General features: G+C 44.9%; 1 protein-coding gene and 1 long non-coding RNA gene across 4 annotated transcripts in view; one reads left to right on the top strand and one right to left on the bottom strand.

The window, feature by feature from the left end:
• Positions 1–686: 686 nt before the first annotated feature.
• On the bottom strand, positions 687–22,587 carry LOC115073664. 2 transcript variants are annotated; one of them, XR_003852082.1, is made up of 5 exons: positions 22,348–22,587; positions 8,570–8,718; positions 2,670–2,786; positions 2,122–2,155; positions 687–1,849 (listed from the first exon to the last, which is right to left on the bottom strand). It is a non-coding gene; the product is annotated as an uncharacterized LOC115073664 (long non-coding RNA). The 2 variants fall into 2 exon arrangements; XR_003852083.1 differs by having other exon boundaries at positions 22,397–22,587.
• The window catches only part of TMPRSS4 (transmembrane serine protease 4), a 32,700-nt gene continuing 29,600 nt past the window's right edge, over positions 20,740–23,839 (top strand). For both annotated transcript variants that reach the window (XM_029572265.1, XM_029572264.1), the window contains exon 1: positions 20,740–20,949. In XM_029572265.1, coding sequence (XP_029428125.1) covers positions 20,947–20,949 — 3 coding nt within the window. In that variant the 5' untranslated portion in view covers positions 20,740–20,946. The remainder of the gene's footprint in view (positions 20,950–23,839) is intronic.

Genomic DNA, 23,839 nt, shown 5'->3' with positions numbered 1-23,839 from the left:
AGTCTTCTCTTAAAGGCGCTGAAAATTGGATTGATGCAGCTTGGTGACATCCCAACAGATTCTAATGTCTAAATATTTTTTTGAATCATACGTTTATGGACAGAATGCTTTTTCCCTGCCCTATATTGTGTTTTTGTTTGCTTTGCGGCTTGGGTAGTCACCTTGTTTCACTTGTTTTGATTATCCCACCATTGAAAGCTTGGCAATGGGTCTGTCCTCAACTGAAGGTAGATTTTAGGGTTTCTCGTTTCCTCCCTATTCCAGATAATACATTTTTTGCTGGGAATCCGGTCAAATGTTTTTGCAAATAGGGCTACACAGGGCCTGCGTACACTATGGCATCTTTTTGGAGATAATGTAGAATTATCCGCTTTCCAATAGTTATGGACTAATTTTGGTCTAAGACAAAACCAAAAGTTTGATGTACTGGCAAGTCAGTCATTAGATACGCTCACTGGATATGCAAGAACTTAAACAAGAGCAGCGGCAATTGTGTTTAGATTTATTTGATTTAGAAGTCCATTCCCACCCTACGATTTTGGGGTTTCATAGGTTTTTTGAAAAAACCCAGAGACAGACCAAATATACTTCCCAATGATCTTAGTGGCAGGAGGAACTGGCTCTAGATTTTACTTCTCAATATTATGCCAAGTGCTTTAAACAACTTAAGCAACTTACCAGCAATATCGACTTAAGATATACATGTTTATTATGATATTATAGCCCACAGAAACAAGAGTATGCGCAGCACCTAGATACTTCCAATTTGTGTCAGAAATGTGTAACTGAGATAGGTACCTTAGGGCACCAGTTCTGGCCCTGTCCTAAAATCTAGAAGCTTTGGCGAAAACTTGTGGGCCTTCTTGCATCCATTACTGGGACTCAAGTTACATCTTCATAGTAAGATGCTGCTTTTCTCTGATTTGAAAGCTATATTTTTTCATAATGGATACATTCATTTATGGTGTAGAAAAGTACTCTTATTGACAAAAAAGCCATTCTACAGCAGTGATTAAGTCTAGACCCTCTCACAATAACTCAAATACAATACGCTATGTTCCATCTTTGTGTAATGGAAAAATGTATCATAAAAAACACCTTATGCAAAACCAAATCTCTTTTTCTACAAACCTGGAATGTATATTTGCAATCACTTTCTCACCAAGGCTGTAGTTTGGTCCTGAATAATTTTTCTTTGGATGGGTAGGAGGTAATTGTTTTTCATACAATGCCTAACTGGAATCAGCTGAGCATAAAATCCTGAAGAATGATTTTGTGTAGGAGCAGGAGGGAAGGGTTGAACGTATTCTCATATGTTTGTATTCTGCCATGTATTGACTTAGTGGGTTCTAACCCATCACCATCACTGAGAGTTTCTAAGTTCCTTCAAATAAAATAAAATAAGATTTGAACATAAGCTCCTGATGAACTATGAAAACTAGGGAAAATGTTGCAGCTGATAGTTCAGTGCTACAATAAAGCTATGGAAGGGTGGCGATGGGGGAAAACACAACAGACGGAAAGCAGGAGGGTGGAATAGGGCACGGAACAGAAAGATAGCAGGGAGGATGGGACATACATGACTAAGGGAAGAGACTGGCGAGGGCTGTCCCTTTATTAGACACAGAAATATGGTTTCTGCACTCTGTTACATAAAACTGAACCTTTCCTTGTATCCAACTGTATGACACCATCTCCCTTACGAGCTGAGAGGGATCTCTTTCTTCTTTTGCTGCCGTTTTACACGCTACAGTCATGAAACTGCGCATAGCTGGATCCTGTGGTATTGCCAAGGGAGCCGCTGACAGTGAAGGGAGGGGAAAGCTCCAGCTCCATTGATTTCAAGCGCCTGCAGGGAGTCAGAGACAGATGGATGCTTATCCCAGCTCTTCTATACCCAGTCAGCCCAACAAAATCCTTCAAGAAACCACCAAGAATCCTGCAGCAAGCTATTTCCCTTTCATGAGGCAAGCCTCCGCTTTTAAACTAATCAACTTATCCCCTCTTCCAGTGTTAGATGCAGAACGATCAAGACAAAAAGCAATGACCAGGAGGCCCTTCCCCATCCCAAGCAGTTCTCTCATGCTTTCTCCAGCATGTCACATCTTGTTCTGCACTTACCGAAAATTATCCAGGTTGAGAATAAAGTTAGAACCTGAAGTGGAAAAATAAAGATTCAAAATGAGAAGCATGTATCAAAAATGAATGCCATCCTCAGTCTACATAGATCCTGGTAACATTACACACTATGCGCATGATTTACTGTGTCAATGGGAGAGAAGGTTAGGAATCAGGCACACTAGCCAATCCATACCCTATCCACATATAACCTGCCAGCCGTGCCCAGCAGGAACCCCCACCTATTCCACAAAAAAAAATCCATTCTTGCATCTCAGCAATCTGCTGTCATTTCTCACCATTCTGTACTCTACAGCAACTCTCAGCTCCCTACTTCAACATTTTCCTCTACCTCATATTTTGAGATAAGGCCATCACCAGGCTCTCTGTAGCCATCACACTGCAGGCCCATTGTGTATGTTGCATGTCCATCTGACTGCAAATCTGATTCTCCATGCACTGAACTCTCCTCGCACTGCATTCCATTATCTACACATCCTGCATATTGCATTCCCCATGCACCAAACTCCCATCGCAGTGCATGCACTTACTCTGCCTGCACCATCTGCCTTGGTGCCACTTGATAAGGACATAGGAAACGATGCATACCAGCATCATGGCGAGACTCACTGCCAGGATGAGTCCCAGTGTACTGGCCATTCCAGCTCCTGTAGATCACAAGATAAAAGGTCAGTATGAAATGAACCCTAGCATGATTCCCAGTGAACTCGCCATTCCAGTGGGGCAGAGGAAGACAGGCCTCCAGGAGTTCTCAATTACTCAGTGAAGGTTTTTAGTTCTATGAAAGATATCTGAGAAAATGAAGAGATGCACAGGTCCCAAAGCTGGCAGAGAGGACTTCCCACACAAAACAAAAGTGAGCAGAAAAAAAAGCTGCATAATCCCAAGTGAAAATAAATAAACACAAAACTAGTTCAGCTTGTCCCCATAAAACTGGTCACCCTATATAATCCCAGGGAATATGAAAGACTAAGCAGAAATAGTAATCTGACCAGAGCAATACTATTCACTGGAACCTGGTTATTTCTCATCTGCACTTTGTGATTCTTTGCTTTCACCATGCTACCTATTACTTTGGTAGCACATGAACAAATTATCCTGCTAATAAAGTTTCTAGAATCTGAGAGGAAGGAAGAAAAGGTTCCACATCCACTTCTTGTACTGCAGGGCCTCCTTGTGGTTTGTAGGGGTAATGCACTCACTTTCTGACTTCATGCAAAATCAGAACCTTATAGCAACGTTTTCCTCATGTTCTAAGCACCTGCAACCCTTCATCCTGCCAGGTGAACATCTTACTGCAAGAAGCAGCTCATCAGTAAAACAGCGAGTTTAGAAACCCTCCCCGTGTGTTCACTCTTGCTGGTCACCTGCCTTCTCTAGCATGTGAAAGCCATGCAGATGTCACAGACTGCTCCTGCTTCCAGGCAGGAGACGCATGCCCCCAGCTGCTGAGGATGGCGTTTTTATGCACCCAAGGGACTCGCATCAGGTTGCACTGTGAGGCTGTGAAACTTCAAAAGAGGTGAAAGCTGATTTATAACCTTCTGATCCTCGAGCTATGATCTGTAATTTGGGAATAAATCAATCATTGCTCAAAATTTATTGGAAAGGTCGTAATGCAACGCAAGTATCTCCCTAAGGTCCTGCCTGCCTTTTCTCTCCAAGCACACAACAGCTATGAGGAGCTGTTCAATCCCCAGAATCGGAGAGCAGCAAAGTCATGGACAGACGATATCCTGCACTCAGCTCTGGGCTTGACATACAATAATGAGGTGCTGTCACTGTATTTAGACAGTATTAATAATTGCTGTTACGTCTGTAGGGTTCTGAGGACATATGGACGGTAGAGGGTGCTATGGTATCAGACACTACTAGGAATTTGGCTGCTTACTATCTAATCCTGAGACCTGCTTTAAGTATATACATCCATAATCACACTATTACTTTACAGGCAGCAAATAGACTCCAGAAACTCAAGCCTGCCAGTTCCTCTTGCCACATCATCACCACTTATTTATCTGCATACTTTTCCACCAGAAGTTCATAGTAACTTAGTAATGGTGGCAGAAAAAGACCAAATGGCCCATCCAGTCTGCCCAGCAAGTTTCCTATGGTGATGCTTAACTGTGGCACACTGTGCTGATAAAATGCAACTGAAATGTTTCCTAAATGGGTCAAACTAAAATTAGCTGGGCTGTTTTAGGTGCCCCTCTCTGTATCTTTGTGAAATTCAGACTCTTTAAAACAGGTGCTTCTTTCCTGATTGTCATCTTATTTCCAATCTTCACAGCTCTTTACAGAATAAAGCCTGCCCAGCCCTGTCCTGACCCCACAATGTCTTACCACCAAGCTGAATGACAATTGAGACAGATACAAGACCAGGGAGGCTGTTGCCTGGGCAGCCTTGCTGGGAAAGATCCTACCACCATCCTGGGAGATTCCTGAGAAGTTGCAGCCTCCTGAAACCAACCTGGTGACCACATGGCCTGCAGTATCGCGCGCTCTGCCTTTTATTTTGTCAGCATCAACTCTCCCCTTCCTCTGGGTTGCTTCCAATACTGCTAACTCCCTACTAGGGATGTGCACTTCATTTTTCTTTGTTTCATTAAGTTTATGGTTCATTTTAATTTGAAACAAAATAAAGGAATGAAAAAATTAAAATAAAACAAGGGACCAGGGTGTCCTTTCCCCACCCCCCACCCCCCCCAAAAAAAACCCCATACCCCACACTAGCACAGCAAAAAAGAATTTTAAATTCAAAGCCCCACCCAGGTGTGCCCACATCCTCTCACTGCAACCCCTTCCCGGACCCATCTTACCCATCTGGGGGTCCTTAGAAATCCAAATGGGAATTGTTTTTTATTTTTTTAAATTGAAGCCCCTGGAGCTGCCTCTCATCCTACTCCTGACCCATCTTCCCCTGTCCCTTGATTTTAAGAAATGTAAGTGAGGCAGGAGCTCTCCCCTGTTACTCTTGCCCCATCAGGTGCTTATTTATAATATAGTGCTAGCCAGCCCTGAGGCTGACACCGTTTTATTATAAGGAGGTACAGAGCTAACTTCATTCAACACAATGCTGCTGCCTTTTTAAAACAGGAGCTGGTGGGAGCAGGAGTGACATGGGATTGGCTCCTGCTTCCTTTGTACTTCTAAAAACCAATGGGTGGGGCAAGATGGGTCAGGAGGTGGGAAGCAGAAGACAGGGCCCTGCTAGAGGCTTTCATTTTTGCCAAGCCAGTTCAGTTTTTGGGTTTTTTTTCAGTGGGGGAAGGGAGTAGGGCTTTGGGGCTGGTGGCTCCTTTGGATTTTGTTCATTCTCCATTCGTTTTCAAAATGAAACGAAAGAGGAAATTCACATGAAATGTCCCGTTTCGTTTCAAACGAAAGTGCATCCCTAGTTCCTACCACTGTCACAGAATATGAGAGCAGATAAGGACCATTAGGCACATCTAGTTATCCCAGTTTCATTCTTGGTGCAAATCCACAGAGTCCAGCTGGCTTCCTCCTCTCTTTTTTTTTACCGCTAGGGATCCTCTCTGCTTATCCCAGCAGCGGGGCCGGCGCGTCCATTAGGCGAACTTCGGAGGTCGCCTAGGGCACCGAGCCGTAGGGGGCGCCGAAGAGCAGCCACGTGGTGCCGCAAGCGGGGCCTATCCCGCTCGCGGAAAACAGAAATAGAGACTGTGTGCATCTCAGGGCCGTGAGCAGTGTCGCGCCCCTCCCCCACATGTTTCGGTGCCGCCTGTTTCTATTTCTCTTTGCTGCGAGTGGGATAGGCCCCGCTTGCGGCATCACGTGGTTGCCCTGAGAAGCACACAGTCTGCGCCAAAACAGGTGGGGGGGGGGGCGTGACCGGGGAGGGGAGCCCAATACCCTTGCACCGGCCCTGCCCAGCAGCGTCCATCCCACCAGCAGCCAAAGCGTGCAGGAACTGCCGCCAGAAGGTATGTCTCTGGGGGAGGGGGAAGGCATGCAAAAGCAAAGATTGTCTAGGACGCCTAGGACCCTTGCACCGGCCGGGTCAGCAGACCGCCGTGTACATCTAGTACTGCTACTGAAATGTTTAGTACTTTGAGTAATAGGTCCTTAAATTTTAATCTTGTATGTCTTTTGGTGTGCACTGTGCACCATTCTGGTAGACTTTCTCCAGACTTTCAGAAGTACAGTGCCCAGAATCAGACCTGATATTTTAAGTGAGGTTCCACCCATGACTTGTATGGAGGCATTATCACCTCCCTTCTTCTGCTGGTGATCTCTCTATGCATCCTCCAGGTCTGGCTACCACCTTATCAGACTGCTTTGCTACCTTGATATCATCAGACACCATCACTCCATTGTCTCTCCGGGGTTGACGGACATGGGCATCTTAACCCCAGCCATTGGATTTCTACACTGCTGATCTCTAGACAGAGATGGATCAGCCTGTACCAAGGCTCCCACTATCTCTCTTTTTGGGTGAGTAGTTTTGATATATTTTTTTCCACGTGCTTGAAGCATTCATACTTTATGCTAATTTTCAATGAGAAAGCACGTGGGTCCTGTTATTTAGAAAATTAGTGTAAAGTAATTGCACATTAAAAGCAGCTGGCTAGTTTACACCTGCCCTTTTTTTTTTTTTGTATGGGTGGTGGAAGGAAGTACAACAGCACCATATACACACACTGCTTTCCTCCTGTGACAAAACATGCATCTGGGAACACCGGAACACCTCCTCGCAGGCCGGCTAAATTCTGCATGTGCACCTTGAGCCAGAGCGCGGCAAGTTCTGGTCCAGCTGCTTACTCAGATTTAAACAGCTTTAAAAATTGGCCTCCATCATGGAAAACAAGGAGGCTGGACATGAACCACAAAGATTGCTGGTCCCGTATGATTTGCACGAGATTAATAACCCATCATCCCATGCACAAGAAACTCTGGTCCTTGAGGGCCACAAACAGGTCTGGTTTTCAGGAGATCTAGCATGAATATGCATGAGATGGTGTTGCATCCGAAGGAAGCACTGCATGCAAATCTACCTTCTGCATATTCAATAACCAGGCCTGTTTATGCCTCTTGAGGACCGGAGCTGGCATCTCTGTATTATGGGATGGAAGTCTGCCTCTGACCTAGTGGGGAAGAATCAGGGCCAAGAAGTGAAAATCCTAAATTCGTGACTCAGATTTTACATTTGATCTTAGCCAAGGAGTCAGAAGAGAATGAACAAGGCCTGGAGCCTTCAGTAGAAAGGAGGAGCCCTGGAGCTGATTTGGCACGAGGGAGATCCCTGGAATAAAAGACTGTGCGTTTTCTTTTTCTTAAATGGTGCACAGTTCCCAGATCTTGGGCGATACCTGGCAAGAGTATTATGGGATGCCTGTGCCTGCTTTACTGAGATGAATACCATGGAAGGAGGAGGAGGGGGAGGATGTGCAACATGTGCTGACCTCGATAGGAATGTATTTAGATTGTGGGAGCTCTGTTTGCCTCCTGGAGCCCTGCCAGTTGTGTGACACAGATCACTCAGGAACTGGCACAGGACACTCACCCTAACTATTAAAGCTATTACTACTGTTTATTTACAGAAGTAGCTTGCTAATTGGGGAGAACAGCCTTTCAATACATCACAGACAGAGGCAAGTAAGTAAGCGGCACACTAAAAAGAGTTCTTAAAGGTGCCCACAGCTGAAAGACCTACAGGAGAGGATGCTGGGGCAAGAAGGCTCATAGCTTCCTGCTATGGTGTGGGGCTTTATCCACTGAACAATCTGACTACATCTTTCTACTTTCATTTATTCCAGTGGTTCTCAACCTTTATAGTTCTGTGACCCTTTTAATACAATTCCCCACTATGTGGCGACCCCCAACCATAAAATTATTTTTGTTCATAGGCCTAAGTAACTGTACTGTATATACCGTATTTTCCGGCATATAAGATGACCCCCAACTTTTACAGTTAAAATATAGAGTTTGGGATATACTCGCTGTATAAGACTACCCCTCTTCCAACGCATTCCAACATTTACAGCAGGAGGGAGTGACTCGAGGAGTGAGGGTGCGCTGCCCGATTGGCCGGTGCTGGGCAAAAGGGGCTTGCTTCGGCAAGCCCCTTTTGCCCAGCACCGGCCAATCGGGGAGTGAGGGAGCGCAGAATGAACTTTTTTACTGCATCCGGTGAGGGGAGAGTGTGACTCGAGGAGCGACAAAAAACCCATATTTCCGATGGTCTCTTAGGGCGGGCGACCCCTAGCAAATCGTCATTCGACCCCCAAAGGGGTCGCGACCCACAGGTTGAGAACCACTGATTTATTCAGTCCAGCAATGTCCCACAGAGGTGTCAAGACCACTCCCTTCCACCCTGCAGTATTGTCCCGTGGGATGCCAAGGCCTCTCCCACCGAGGCTGATCCAACAGCACTGGCCCATGGGGGCACCAAAGTGTTGTTCTTACTCACCACCACTGACCCACCAGCATTTGTACTAATGTCTCAGCTCCAGAGGACACAGCCCAGCAGTCAGCCTGGTCAGTAGCTGCAGAACGAAGGTTTGCGTGTGAAATGTTATCACTCTCTTCACGATGCACGTAATGCTTGTTGCTCCACTTCTGTAAAAAATGAATAAATAGAATTGCTTCAAACCCATTCCCTGGGTGTCTCTCTCTCTCTTCCCCTCCTCTACTGTCTTTTGTCAGTGGATATGTTGGATCCATCCTCTCTCTGGCCTGTAAAACCTCCCCACAACACATTCACAATGTGGGACCTGATTCTCAAAGATCTTTCCCTTACTCTGTGTCTATGGGAAAAAGGGCTTGGATGAATCATGCACCAAATGAATTCTGACTTCTTTTCCCTTCACTTTTACTGTTCCAGTTCCATCCATGGAGTCTTTGATGCCTTGTACTGGACTAACATGAGAATTGCCCAGCGATGTTTTACCCTACTTCAGCTGACGTCACGACTGAGGACGAGACTCGCGTGGCCTCAGATATTCATGAGCTTCATTGCTGAATGTGTCTTAGTTGTTCAAGAATCCAATTTTCTCCAGGACCAGCAGAGTTGCCAGGGTGCCTGTTACACCAGTAAGCAACCAGACTCAAACGCCATGCGACTCCTTCACTCTGCAGTGCTTCTGCCATCACTTCAGATTCTATAAATAAGATGGGGTGCGCTGTCAGAATATGACCGGGGCTTGGGAAGATGTTTGACTGTTTCCAGCTACAAATCTCTAACGTGACCTCTTACAAGTGTCACATGCCCTACCTCTGAATCACTGAGCCCAGACGAACCCAAGGATATTCATCTCTGGCAGGACAGAGGCCAACATCATGATGTATTCAGCCTAGGCAGACTCCACCCCAACATCAGAAAATGAAAAGGAATGTGCTGACAGGATAGGAAGAATCTCATCTCCCAAATGACTCTTCTCCTAGAAATACCACAGAACAGCTTCTGGGGATGCACCATTCATCAGCTAGGGTTATTTATTTATTTCTCAATTTTTCTACACAGCACATACAGTGAACTGATCACGGCGGTATATAACATATAAAAATAAATGTAAATAAAACAATACACATTATTTAAAACAATAAAACATCTCACCATAAAAAGCACTTGCCAATACTAATTGTTAGCTTAAAACAGCCATGCCTTCACTTTTTTTTTCTAGATGCCACATAATTTGTCTCCAACCTAAGTGTTTAAAGATGAGAATTCCAGATTTTCAGCCCACACACTGAAAACATCTTCCTTCGGTACCCCTCCCTTTTTATCTGCTTCACAATGGACCCTCTGCTGAATGTAAATTTTGGCATGTTTCTCTGTACCTGGGCAGAGAGGCTGAGAAATTAATCCTGTACATCAGTGTCATAACCTTAAACATTATTCTTTCCCTAATGGACAATCAATGTAATTTTGCTAGTAAAGAGTTGCACTAATTCTTCTCAGGCATCGAAACACCAGCCTAGCTGCCATATTCTGCATAACCTGTAACCGGTGTAAATTCCTTGTAGTTACCCCCAACAAAATCCCATTACAATAGTCAAACAATGGAGTAACTAACACTTATACAATAGTTCAAAAAGCCTCAGTGCTCAGCCCTCTTCTAATTTTCTTCAACTGCCTCAATTAAAAAAAAAAAAAAGTTATCTTCACCATCAGAGAAATGTGAGGTTCAAAAGAAAACAGTATCATATTGAACACCCAAATTCCTAACCTCTGAAGTAGGGGCATGATACTCCTCTCCCACCCTCAACATTGACAGGAGAATAGAAATTTTTCAGGAATAAGCAGATAAGCACAGACACACAGGACTTAGGACGATACAGTAGAGTAGTCTATGAACCCCACATCACAACTAGCATATTGATAACACTATGTATGATAAATTTACCCGTAAAAGTACTTTCAGTACACTCGGTCATGACCCACTTCTCTAAAAATTATTTTGTCTAATGATATATTGTAACCGAACCTGTGACAGCACCTGTTAGAATGTACTATAGTACACTTTTACCTACATTAAATATGTGCCTACATGTAAACCGTTGCGATGGTATAACACTTAGCAACGGTATAGAAAAGATTTTAAATAAATAAAATAAATAAACATTAAAACTCTCTCTGGCTCAACCAAACTTTATTCATAGCTGTTGAAATCTGGGTCCAACACCACATAAATTGGGCCACAAACATAAATCACAAGTATATATAAATTTTGCACCACCCATTTCACAGCCAGAGCACAGCTGTGCATGCTGACTGCTACACCCATGTTTCCCAACCAGCATGCCATGGCACACACCTTCAGACCTGCCACTGAAAAATCACTACTGCCCAATGCTCAGGTCCAGGCCAGCACCTTGCAGGAGCAGGACACACCAGTGGTGGCTTTTAAGCAGAGAGGAGTTCCTTTCTGAGAACACGTGTAATCATGCACACCTCTTTCTTCCTAGCTTCAGCAGGAGTCCCGAGTAGCAGAGACGTATCTCATGGTATTGCTCATCTATTTACCAAAATTTACAGTCCCCCTTATTACCAAACACTTGCTCAAGGCAAACTAGGGCATTAAGATCAGCTGGGGTCTTTTTATTAGCTGTTCTGGGATCCAAAAGCACCAGTCTTGGGGAATAGTCTTCCAGAGGAGATCCGGCAGATACAAGACTACAAACTATTCCAAAAGCAGATGAAGGCCCATTAGTATTGGGAAGTGTTTGAGTAGTTACAGGAGGTTAGATTTGGGGTTTTCTTCATTTTTACTGAACTTGTTTTTGTGTGTGTATTGCGATCTGTTCATTTTATTGTTGAAGGAGGTGTGCCTTAGACGTGAAGAGGTTGGGAAACACTGCTATACTGCATTCCAGAGAGGGGAAAGCAGCCAAGTTTATTTATTTATTTATAAGTTCTGATATTCCTCGATCTTCCAAAAAAGCAGTGCTCAGTGTGAATTTCAAACTCATAAGACATAGCCACATAATTTCAACTCAATACACACTAACTTCAACAAGACAGTGTCAAGTCCATGAAACCTCATGTTCTTAAAAAAATAAAACAGTCAATTATCCATCAGCCTGCTTAAAAAGGTTAGAGTCACTGTGGCTCCCTCAGAACCATCAGAAGCTAATCACTGTTTGCTTACCGCAGACCTGGAGACGGGGGAATGAAGGGAGGAGTAGATTCCAAGTGGTGAATACCACAAATGCTGAGGGCTGCTGAGCTTCACACAATCCAAGCTTTTCCCTTGGTGCATGCATTGGTCATAGTGTGATCATGAAGACAAAGCCAGCTAACCTTCACCCACCTTTGCTAGTCCCCATGACATCAGTGTACATAAGAACCTTCTTATGCAAACAAGTGCATCGCATGGAAGCCATGACTGACTGACTTCTGGCGGGGGAGTTTCATCAGTCAATGAGAGCGATTATTGGCTACCAATGCCTCACTTAACCAACAATCTAGTAAGGTGGCAATTCTGATGTGCTTGGAGTTTCAGAAAGAGATTGTAATCAATGATTTATTGTGATTAGTATGTGTGCACAATTGATTCAATAGTATGTAGCCCAAATTTTTGAGGAAATTAACTGTTGGCTTTCAATTAAGCAGCAAGTCTATTTCCGAAAGCAGAAACCTGTCCTGGAGCTGTGTACAGCTGCAGCCTCCCCTGGGGAGGAATCCACGTGCTGCCAGAGGTCATGGCAAACTGTTCCAGAAAATAGGCCAAAGATCTAGGTGGCACATGCTGAATTTTTGCTAGTGTCTGATCTTTGACTCCTCCTAGCTGAGAACAAAAATACCTGAGAAGGGTGTAAGAGAGATGATTCAGTTCCACAAAGGTCAGAAAAAAGGCAACAGCAGCACAAGGCCTACCTTAAAGTATGTTTAAAATGAACATGATACTCAGAGACCCAGGTTCCAATTCCATCTCCACTTCCTTTTGGGGAAGGGAACTTCGGAGCTTGTGCCTTATTCTGTGCAGCTCTACAAAAATGCATTAATTTTTAAATTTTGAATTTATATTTAAAATTACTCACCTTTCCAAATCTGAGCTCAAAGTCTGTCACAATCAGGTATAATAGGTAGCTCCCTGCCCAAGAGGGCTTGCAGTAGAAGGTGAAGTGTCCTGCCCAAGGTCACAAGTGGGATTTGAACTCTGGCTCCCTTGTTCTCAGCTCACAATCTCTAACCATTAGGCCACACTTCCACTCTGGGAGGCTTAATCCTCCTAGTGTGCCAAAAAAACACAGTTTAATGTCCCCACTGAGGTCAGGGCATTAACCCCTTCTTCCCCCTCCCCCATATTGTACAACCTCTTCATCTCAGCCAAAAGCTGAGAAATGTCTGTCCTCATATCACAACTCAAGCCTTTTATTTGATCTTAGCTAAGGTATTGTTATTATTTTTAAAATCCTGTCAAATTGAAAAGGGATTTATTTTTACTCAGACAGCCTGAGGAAATACATATGGCTTCAACAGTAAATCAATTCTAAAGTAAATTGGAGAAGTTTTTAGAGGAAAAATATATTGGTGGATAGGAAGAAGTGGTAAAGCAGCAATTCTTAACCCATCACCAGCTACGTGATGAGGACTTTTTCAGGCTATGGATGAACAGCATTTTTCACCTTCTCCTGGAATACCATATATGGAGGGTTGGGCGAAGTAAGGATTTTTCCCAGTCACAAAATGGGGCAAACTCTTTAGGAAATCTGAGCCAGAGAGAACCACTGGGCAATCAGGAGGAGGCTGGACTAGATGGACCTCTGGTCTTCTTTTAATCCAACCAACTCTGTACCTGCTGCAGTCCTGGGACCTCTTGCTGTGCCCGCTTGAGTAAGAGAGAACCAGAGATGTCCCCATACTCCTACCAAGCATGTGCTGCTGGTTCTCTCTTATGTCTTGACGGATAGGGGGGAGACCTTCCAACCTGCAGTCTGGCACTGGGAAGATCATTACCATGAATGGAGACTATTACTTCCCAGAAAATTATTATTGACTGCAAGTTGTCAGCCATCAATCAGTTCCATTCTTGCAGATGTAAATTAGGTTTGGCATTATTTATTTATTTATTTTATTTCATTGACCAGGAAAGTCAGATGAAGGGAATTTGGGTAGTTTGGATAGACCTTGTGGTTATTTGCTGTCATGTTGCTATGATGAAGGGAATTTGGGTAGTTTGGATAGACCTTGTGGTTATTTGCTGTCATGTTGCTATGATTCGGATCTCTCTGTCCTATCAGACAAACTCTTTTCTCTCTGTTGTCCTCATTGAGGGGCCCCATCTTTTTTTTTTTTTTTATTTTACCAAACTGGAAGTAGTATGGAAGAAATTCAGAGCACACGAGGAGTGCTGCATTCCAAGATTCCTTGGACCACTGAATCTCTCTGTAATCCTGAGCAATATACCGTGGTCAACGTCAGGAAGGACTGCCAGTACTTGCACTGCTGCCTGATTTAAAGCATTCTTTTTGTGAGTTGTTTAGTATATAAGATAACGGGGCATATAAATGTGATAAATATATAAATCACCTTTATCTTGCTATGCCTCTGGTACCCAGTTAAAAACAGCGCTGCAACAGACCACACAATGCCCAGGGTTTCCCCAAGAGTCAGACCGAACACATCTTATACCCAACATCCATGGCAGCTAGAAAAAGATTATACAAGTAGCAAAAGGCAAAACCTCTGGAGAATCAGATCACCCTTGATGGAAGGACTACGTGAAGTCAAAGTAGAAACACATTCCCTAGATATAGTAAGGAAGACTTCCTCCACCCAGGGCCTTGGCCCTAGTTGAAGCTGAATATATAAAATGAGTCATGTAAAAAACATGTGACTGACATGCCAGTGTATCTAGGATCGTGCTGGTCATAGTATCACTGAATTTAACAAAGCTCATGCTATGACAGAAAGAAAGCATCATGCTCGTGTCAGGAAAATCTAACTAAAACTTGACAGGCAGGGGCAGTATGCACAGTCCATGGAGGTATCAGCAGTAGGGAATGCTCCACCAACTATTCTGGGAAATTCAAATCAAGCTTGAAGGTGACTCCAGGGAGCCACACCCTCTTCCCTGGTCTGCCGAAGTCCCTGCAGAGGGACAGGATGTAGAAGGAGGAAACTGACAAGGGTGCTTTTGGGTTCTCCCTTTTCTCTGATATGTTTATACCTTGAATGGCAATAAGAAAACAGGGGGCGGAAAGCAGCCAAGTATCAGTCAGAGGATAGTGCTGAACGTCTTAGAAATATTCGGACAGCCTCAGGTCAGTGCAGCGAACTTGACATGAAGCAAACGTAAACTCCAGAGGGTTTGAAGACATCAGTAGCGCAGTTTTGAATTCTAGAGCCGGCACACGCAGGTAGCGGGAAGGAAGAGAACGACCTCAGCGAAGCACTCATGGATGGCCGAGGGGCCTTTGATTGGGATGCCACGCGGTGCACTATCTGCCACACAAACGTGGACGATGAAGTGGCAAGAACCTTCCCCATTCCTAAACCAGCCAAAGGGCAGCCGCAGACCAAATGACTTTCCAGACTAAAGCTGTAAAACTAGAAAGCGGCTACTTCTATAGAAATCATCTTCTCAAGAGAAGCAGCAGGATGATTAACGGAGGACAAGGATGAGGGCCGAGCGTTCAGCAGTAGGATGTGCAGCTTTCTGCCCACCCTTCCTAAAGTTACTCTGTTAAAGAAACTAGGGAGAATTGCAAGTTACCCTCATAAAATGTTACCAGTCACGGCTACTTTAGACGCCTTTGACTAGGAGGCAGATGTACTGCAGCATGACTGCAGCCTGCTTACAAATTACAAGTCTGGTGTGGAACGTTGGAAGGCAGATCATACACACAGCACAAACTCGCATGGTTTTCAGCAGGTATTTGGGTTTGTGGCATACAAAGAGCAGTATATTATCTCCTTTTCATCTTCGGGCGTCAGTCCCCTTCATTTTTTTCCCCCATTAGCTTCCGTGGTCCGCCTCCTGCTGCAGTGGGACCATGAACTTAAAACTGCACCAGGGCACTTGTCTTCATCCTGCATTATCACTATCGCCAGTCTGAATTCTTTTCCCTTTCTTGCAGGCTTCAGCTGTACTGGGTCGTCCGTGCTGGATGGACTTTGCCTGCTGTTTTTTGTTGGTTAACAGGATGCTTGTGCGAGTCGCAGCTGCACGGCACTGCTTTGAGATGCTGATCTGTTATAGGTGCGAAGGCAGGTCTGGAATGGAACTTGGGACCTCAGCTGGAAAAGTCCCCTCCGCTCCACTTCCTGGGGTTTTGTATACAGAGATTTTAGGAGGCAGAAACCTGATTTCTTGCAGCTTTACTCAGGTAAAGCAGTCTCTTTCCTTAATTAATTCCAACTAATAACCCACCAGTCTTGTTTGTTTTTCCAGTCATGCCTTTGTTGATTTTATCTTAAAGCCTCATTTGTGTGTCTGTCACTTGACTACCTTGCAAGCTCCACAGAGAAGGGACTGTCTTCCCTGTATCTATACACCTTGTAGTACTGCATAATTTATTTGTTTAGATTTGTATCCAATTTCTATCACCAAAAGCGCTCGAAGCGGGAAACATGTTACCCAACAGCGCATAAAATAAATACATAATATAAAATAAAATAAAACCTGCATGCATACGACCTCTTACATCCAACAAAGTTTCAATCAGTCATAACAGCAAAAGGCCCTTTGAACCCACATGATCTGAGTAGGCAGCTGGAAATAAAAAGGTCTTTACTGCCTTTCAAAAGGTCAGTAGGTCAGAAACAGTCTTAACATTTTGCGGAAAAATATTCCAATCCTTTGGCCCTGTACATGAGAATGCTCTCTTCCAAGCAGTTTGTAATTTGATTTTACCTATGGTAATTCGAGACGCATGTAATTCTAGTAGGTTTACACAGACTCAATTTCTCCTTCACATATTAAGGGGCCCATGTGAAGCTTTAAAGACTATCAATGTTTTGAACGTAATCCGTGAAGCAACTGGCATCAAGGATTTAAAAAACTGGCATAATGCGATCCTATCTGCTGGCACCAGAGATCAGGAGGCCAGCACTATGTTGAACAAGCTGTAAATCTCCCCTGATATAGATGCCACAGCCACCCTGGGTGGCCAGAGGCTCATAATGGGCCACCCCCATAGATCACAATTTAGTTGGGATGGATCCCAACTTTTAACCATTGGGATCCCTGGGGTGTAAAACAATAGAGGTTGGAACAAAATTCAGGAGGTAAGGAAGGGGGATCAGGGATTAGCATAGCAGGAGCCATTTGTTCAGGGCAGGTATGGGGGCAGAAGAAAAAGATAAGGGGATTAAAAAAAAAAAAAAAAGAGCAGGCAGGGGGAAGATAGCCATTGAATTCTTCAGTGACAAGGCAGAAGGAAGGGGACAACAGATGTGAACACCCTCCCGCCATAGCCAGAGCAGGAGGGGTGGCAACTCACCAGCCAAAAAGGAAAACGAAAAAAAATAATGGAGGGGCACTCGGGTGCCATGAGATAGCAGACACTTGAGCTGGTAATGGGCATTCGTTTTAGCTTGGTTATAATAGCCCCAAGTACTCAGACCTCAAATAACAGGTGGCTGGGGAAGGTGAGAGACAAAAAGGACCCATGGCAGGAACGCTGCCAGCACAGGGATGTGGGAACGTGGCTGTCTGGGGTCCCACACATCTTGCCCGGCCCGGCAAGGTGAATAATGGTAATATGGCATTAAAGTGAACAACAACAACATGGTCACACAGTAAAGGTCTCCCCAGATGCGAGTGCTGAATTTTAAAAGATATTCAAAGCTGTGGCCTAATATCTCCATAGTCAGGAGGGTTTAGAGTTAAGGCTAGAATATGCGAGTTACTGTTACCGTGTACCCTAATGTTGGAGGTTATATATGCAGGTTAATAAAAGCTTGAAATGGAATAACAAATGGTGGGGTGCACATGAACAGGGGGGAGTGGTCGAATGTGCGCGGCGTGCTTGAATAGTCATCATGTAAGAAAACATTTCATGCGTGTCTAATTGTGCATACTACAAAACAAACGATTATGAAGTTCTGGTGACAGAAAAGCATCAACTCGAATTCCAAGCAAAAACAGACATTTTCTACTGGAAGGGCCGTATCCATAAAGCAATAGTTGGAACAGGCACAAGGACAGAAGCCTTCTAACCCAAAGCAAACGTCATCTATTGGGGGTTCACAGAGTTTGCTGGTCTGAAGCGAGCTAACGATAACCCCCAAGACCTAGTTTAACTTAGTCAGAGCTGCCCTCCATTGAAGATCCAGAGGGCCGCACATCTGCATACCATCGTCTTAAAGAGCACTTATCTTGGTTAAAGGCAACAGGCGGATGTTAAATAACAAAAGAGAGCCCTGAGATAATCCATAAAACACTTTCTAAGCTGAAATGTTTAATAGCAATGGTAGGATAAAGAAAGTACGTGGGCTTTCATGCAACCCGGAAGATGAGGAGAGGGAAATAAAAGCTGTTATTTAGTTCGGGAGTAAGAGGGTGGAGAGCAGCCAGGGCTGTCTTATGTCAGGTGAGATAAATGGATTAGGACACAGCACAGTTACCTATCGGATGACCCTGGGAAGGAGGCAGCTTTTCTCACAGCTATTGTGAGATGCCCAAGAGATAAGAAATCTCTCTCTGATTTTCTGCATCCCCACAGGGTTTCCTAACACCAGGGCCCCACTCTGCCATGGAATTTCATATTATTAAGCACTAGTAGTAAACGCACTGTGGAGAACTGCATAACTGAGATGTGTGGGAGTAGAATCACACCCCCATCCCTTTTTCCCTTTCCCTCCCCCTTCCAAAGCCCCATTCATTCTCCCTCTTTCCCTTCCTCCCCTCCACCTGATCTCACTCAACCTGGTTCCCCCTCTCTCCTTGGTTCTTCCACGAATCCCTCGTTCATCCAGATTTATTCTTCCCTCCCAAAACCTCACTTGATTCACTACCCCACCCTCACAAACCCCTCATTCACTCCCTCCTCCATCCCACAAACTCCTCACCTCAGTTCACCCACTCACTTTCACCCCTTTCACTTTCTCCCCCTGCTCATCCTGGGTCTCTCCCCCCTCCACAAACTCTTCGTTCACTCTGGTTCCCCCGCAAACCCCTCAGTCACTTAGTTTACTCTCCCCACCTAAACCGCTGTTCACTACCCCCATCCCATTCACCCTCGTTCACTCTCCCCCCCTTCACAAACCCCTTACTTACCCCGGTTCATTCCCCCCTCTCAGCCCCTGTTCACTCATTCATTCTTCCACTTTCCCTGGTTCACTCACTCCCCACCTCCCCCAAGTTTGTTTATTCTTTCCCCCCCTGTCCCCACCTCCCTAAAGCCCCTCACTCACCAGCTCCTATCAGCCAAACAGGAGGAGGAAGAGAAGGACCGGGGCCTCGCAGTGTCTCTGGTGCATTCTCCCTCCTCCCCTGCCGGAGCACTTTGAACCAATGCTGTTCATAGCACAATGCTTGGGGCCCCAGCAAGGAAGGAGGGATGGAGGACGCACCAGGGGCACTGCAAGCAGCTCTCCTTCTCTTCCTCTTCCTGTTTGGCAGATAAGAGCCAGTGAATTAAGAGGTTGGGGAGGCGGGGAGGGTAGATTGTGCTGACCACTGCCACCAATGTCTTTTCTAGGATGGGCAGGAGACAGTAAATGCACTGTCCTCTGCCATCAAAATGTCTCTTCTGGGATGGGCTCATACAGAGAGAGAGAGGGGGGGGGGCGGAGCTGGAGTGTACAGGGAGGGAGGGGCAGAGCTCAATTTGCATATCAGCAATGCAGGCTTTCCTCCTTACTATAGGTAGATTACTGTATTGTCCAATGCAATCTAAAGTTTGTAACCAAAGCCTCATTCCACATACATCTGGCTATGGACACTAGGACAGGAGAGATCACCCGAGATTCCTAAATGGATTCCGTCTTTCCTATCACTTTCTCTTCTTTTTCCTTTCTTCACCCTTTTCCATTCTCCCTCCCTCTTTCCATCCTTCCTCTCATTTTTCTTCCATTCTTTAATTCTTCTCTCCATCCTTTATCTTTTTCCTCCTCTATCCCTCTTACTCTGCAAGCTGCTCCTGGAAAAGCTGTGCTGTGATTTACCAGTAACAGGATATTACTCAGAAAATGGTTGTTTACAGAACTTCAGTGTGTATTTTTCCTGGTGAACAAAATAAGTTTTTTTGAGAGAGAGACAGGAAGTCAGCAGAAAGTTCATCTGTGACAGGCTGTATCACGCAGTAAATTACCTGCATGACAAAGCCATGGAATGCAACCGAGAATTTCATTTCCCATCCCATGTTTAGGAAGAGAAAGAAGGAACCAGGTATACTACCTGCATTCCTGATCTCCTGTGACCTGTTCATCCTCATCCAGAGGGCTCATCTATCCACCTTCCTATACAGCATTCTGGTGTCAGCAGTGGGATCATAGTCAACTTTATATTTTGGTCTAGGGATGGGTTCACATTTGTCCCATATATGACTCTATTCAGGGGTCTCATTATCTCACTTTCAAGCCTTATCCTTGGGTTTTGCAAGGAAGAAGTCTATGCTACTCTGCTTAAGCCTTGTTCTGGAGGTTTTCCATCTGTCTTCCTCCTGCTCTGTTAGTAGGCAGGAGACATGCTGCCTCCTGAAAAAAATGCAGGTCTCCCCCTCCCCTCCAAGGCCTCTGCCCTCCAGAGGGAATCCTGGGAATAACTTGATAAGGGGTCACCAACCCCTACCTTGATGATGCAAGGGGGGGGGGGGGAAGGGAAATAGTTTTAAACCTGAAACATGGAAATTGATATACAAAATACCAGTGATTGCTTATTGTCTCACCTTTACAAAGGGAAAAATAAATTGCACCAGACAATAAAACAACAAATAGTGTTTTGTTCTCCTAACACTTGCAAGTAAAATTCACTTAATCTAGGAACAGAGCCATGCAGGATTAAAAACAATGGGATTACTCACCATCTCAGGTGCGTCAAGTCCAAAGGCTCTGCAAACTCATTTACCTTGTTAAAAGAGCGTGACTAGTGTAGAGTTTCCATAGCACCTGTGATTCCGGTTTTGCCACTTTCTGTCTAGAGTGGTTTTTTTTTTTTTCCATAAAAGAAGCTCCCGCACCCTGACATGAAGGGTAGTGGCAAGTTACAGCAGTCAGAAGTGGGTTGTTTGTGGAGCCTTTGGAACATATCGGCAGCACAGGTGGCAGGCAGGACAGCATCAAACCTGGAGGCGAGTGCTGGGGAGTATTGAGGCCCCTGAGGAGACAGACGCTATTCTGGAATTCCTATTTTCATTCTCTCTTCCCACCGCTGGAGATTTTGGCGTTTGACAGACATGGTGAGTTGTGAATTGCGGCGCATCTCATTTGTAACGTGTTACTGGAAAGTGAGGTGGGGTGAGCAAGTACCCAATGTGCCTTGCCAACCTCCGTAGCTTATCCTGGGCATATTACTTAAGAGTGTTTAAATTAATTTTTTATTTATATTCTGCCTTTTGTGACTGGTCAAAGTGGATTACATTTAAGTACTGTAGGTATTTCCCTATCCCCAAAGGGCTTACAATTGTACAGACAGATGCAATACAGTGCGCTCAGGCTAGCACACAGATTAACCCGTGATTGGGCGCACATCGATAACCCCTTACACGATAAGAGAATTAGCGCATCCAAACAAACGCGAAGCTAATAGCGCTCAACACATGTAAATGCCATGTTGATGAGGCTTATGTAAAAAAATAAAAGTGCACCCGATGCGCATATTTTTACCCTAAAAAATTAATGCCAGCCCCAGAGCATCATGGCAAAATTAAGTCAGAGGAACCAAAAAAAAAGGAGTACTGTAAAAATAAAAAAACTCTTGCCGGCAGTCAGGTTAGGGAAAGGGACACCTAAGAAAATGGTTGCTCATTAATTAACCCTTGGCCCTGCACAGGTTAGGAAAAAGATGCTTGTAAAATTGAGTGCCCCTTTTACTAACTGATGCATAGCACTTCTCCAGGGTGTCCAATGCCATGGAGGCATTAAGGATGCACAATTTTTAGTGCAGTGGACTCATTTGCCTATTGCATCAAAAGTCCAGGAAAGGTGATTGTGTGCATATTAAAAAAAAAAAAAAAAGTAATCACTTTGGACGCATGTTTTTAGTACGTCAATATTACATCCGTCTGATAGTTTGTACCTGCAGTAATTGAGAGCAAAGTACTTGCCGAGGCCACAAGGAGTCTCACTGGAATTTGAACCCCCAGCATCCCTGGTTCACAGGTCACTGCACTAACCACTTGGCTGCTACTCTCTTGCACCTCATGCTCACAACCAAGCTAAGTCATGAGCTGTTAACAGTTCGTCAGTGAGATAGCAACTCTGCCTCCTGCAGGCTCTTCCAGGACATTCCCGTAGGAACACCACAGTGTGCCATACTCGGAGCGCTCTCACGGGAGTAGCACACTGTGGTGTGTCAAACCCAGAGCACCACCAGGGCAGCATCAGGCTTTGTGAAAGATAATTCCTACAGTCTCCCAGGTTACTGGTGCAAGGGACTAAACAATGCATGCTAAAGTCATCGCATAGGCTACCCCCGCCCCGCCCCAGGTGCATAAAACGGATTCCTCTGAAACATACAGCATCTCACATTAATAGATAAGAGGGAATTTGCTCAACTGTGTACATAAACCACAGCGGGGGGGGGGGAGGTCAGCTGTGCCCCACCTCCCCCTCCACCGGCCATTCCCAGCATTTACCTTGTCTCTAAGGAAGGGGGGGAGGAGTCCCTCCCTCACTCCCACTCACCCGGGGCCGGCAGCAGATTGCATATCTCGGGGCTTTATCTCTGCGTGTACACCTGCAGTCAGAGCCGAGGGGAAAGCCTGTGCACCCTGCCTCCCCCGCCCGCCAGGCACCGAGCTTCCAGCGCTGGTCTCCCCCGCAGATAACGAGAGAATGGGAGCAGCGCGCTCCGGAGCGTCAGGTGTCGGAACGCACGCGGCTGGCGCATGCGCGCTGACCGGCGACGGCGGGGGCACGGACGGATGGGTTTTGTTGCCAGCGGTCTGCACCCGCTAGGGAGACGCTCTGGGGGGAAAGAGGGGTCAGCGGTCAATGACCGCGGGTCTCCTTTGTTCTTACACTCGGGACACGCTTGTTCCATCATCATCAGAGTAACTGCATAGGCTTCTAACATTGCTGGTCACTTCTGGTTTTCTAACACCTGCTCGGGAAGATGTTAACTTCCCATTCGCATTCTTTTATCACTGTATGGAATCCAGTAATAACTGGCTTTAAACAAATAGGTTAATCTTCAATGCAAAAAAAATAGTAATATTAGAGCTGTGCATTCTGAGACTGATTGATGGTGATGGATTCAGTCCACTTGATGGCTTGGAAAGAACTGTCCCTGAAGAGTCCAGCCGGGCCATCCTGTTGATTTTCCTTCCTATTTAAGGTTGATTTAGATCTTGTTTTCCGTTCCTACTTTCAAAAGGCCTCAGAGACATTTCTGGGACAGCGAATATGGATTTTTCCTAATGTTAGCCAATCGACTCTGGAAAGCTTTCCTGGCAATGCGCCTAAAGCTCTTGGCACATCATTTCTTTTACATTATCCGTGCAAGTCACTTATGCACAAGCTAATTATGTTTCTTTTTCTCTTCTGAGCAATTGAGAGCCTTTTTGGATGCAACTGGTGGTGGTAATTGCCATAGTGACTGGCTGAGAGTTTTGTAATTGTCCTGGATCCTCCACTATTCCTTTTTTCTTTTCTAACTGGAATAGTTCCCCGTTTGGTATTTCTTTTAATTCCTCCTCCCTACAAAAATTTGATTGTAAGCTATATTACAGAGATTTTTAGTGCTTGTCATTTTATTTAATGTTTCTTTTTTCTGGAAATTCAATATTTCTGTTAACAATATTCTGTATATTTGTTTGAAATGTATACATAAAATGGGGGGGGGGGTAGGAACCCCAGTAATACTCTGGGTTGGTAGACAAATGCCAGCTGATAATCTGTCTAGCTATTGTCATCACCTTATCCATCAGTTTGACAACCTTAAGATTCTCACCCCTGGATCCTGCTCTTCTTTTGTGCTTAGACAAATTTACATAGCAATATGGTAAATGATGGCAGAAAAAGATCCAAGTGATCCTTCCAGTCTGCCCAGCAAGTTATTTAGGGAAGTAACTGCCATTTTGTGCCTTCTGTTAAGGATAGGATCTTCCCCTCTGAGCAGGTTACTCC

The sequence above is a fragment of the Rhinatrema bivittatum genome, chromosome 12 (assembly GCF_901001135.1).
Source record: "Rhinatrema bivittatum chromosome 12, aRhiBiv1.1, whole genome shotgun sequence".
Classification (NCBI taxonomy): Eukaryota; Metazoa; Chordata; class Amphibia; order Gymnophiona; family Rhinatrematidae; genus Rhinatrema; species Rhinatrema bivittatum.
The sequence above is the reverse complement of the archived record's forward strand: the minus strand, read 5'-3'. Positions and strand labels throughout refer to the sequence as shown.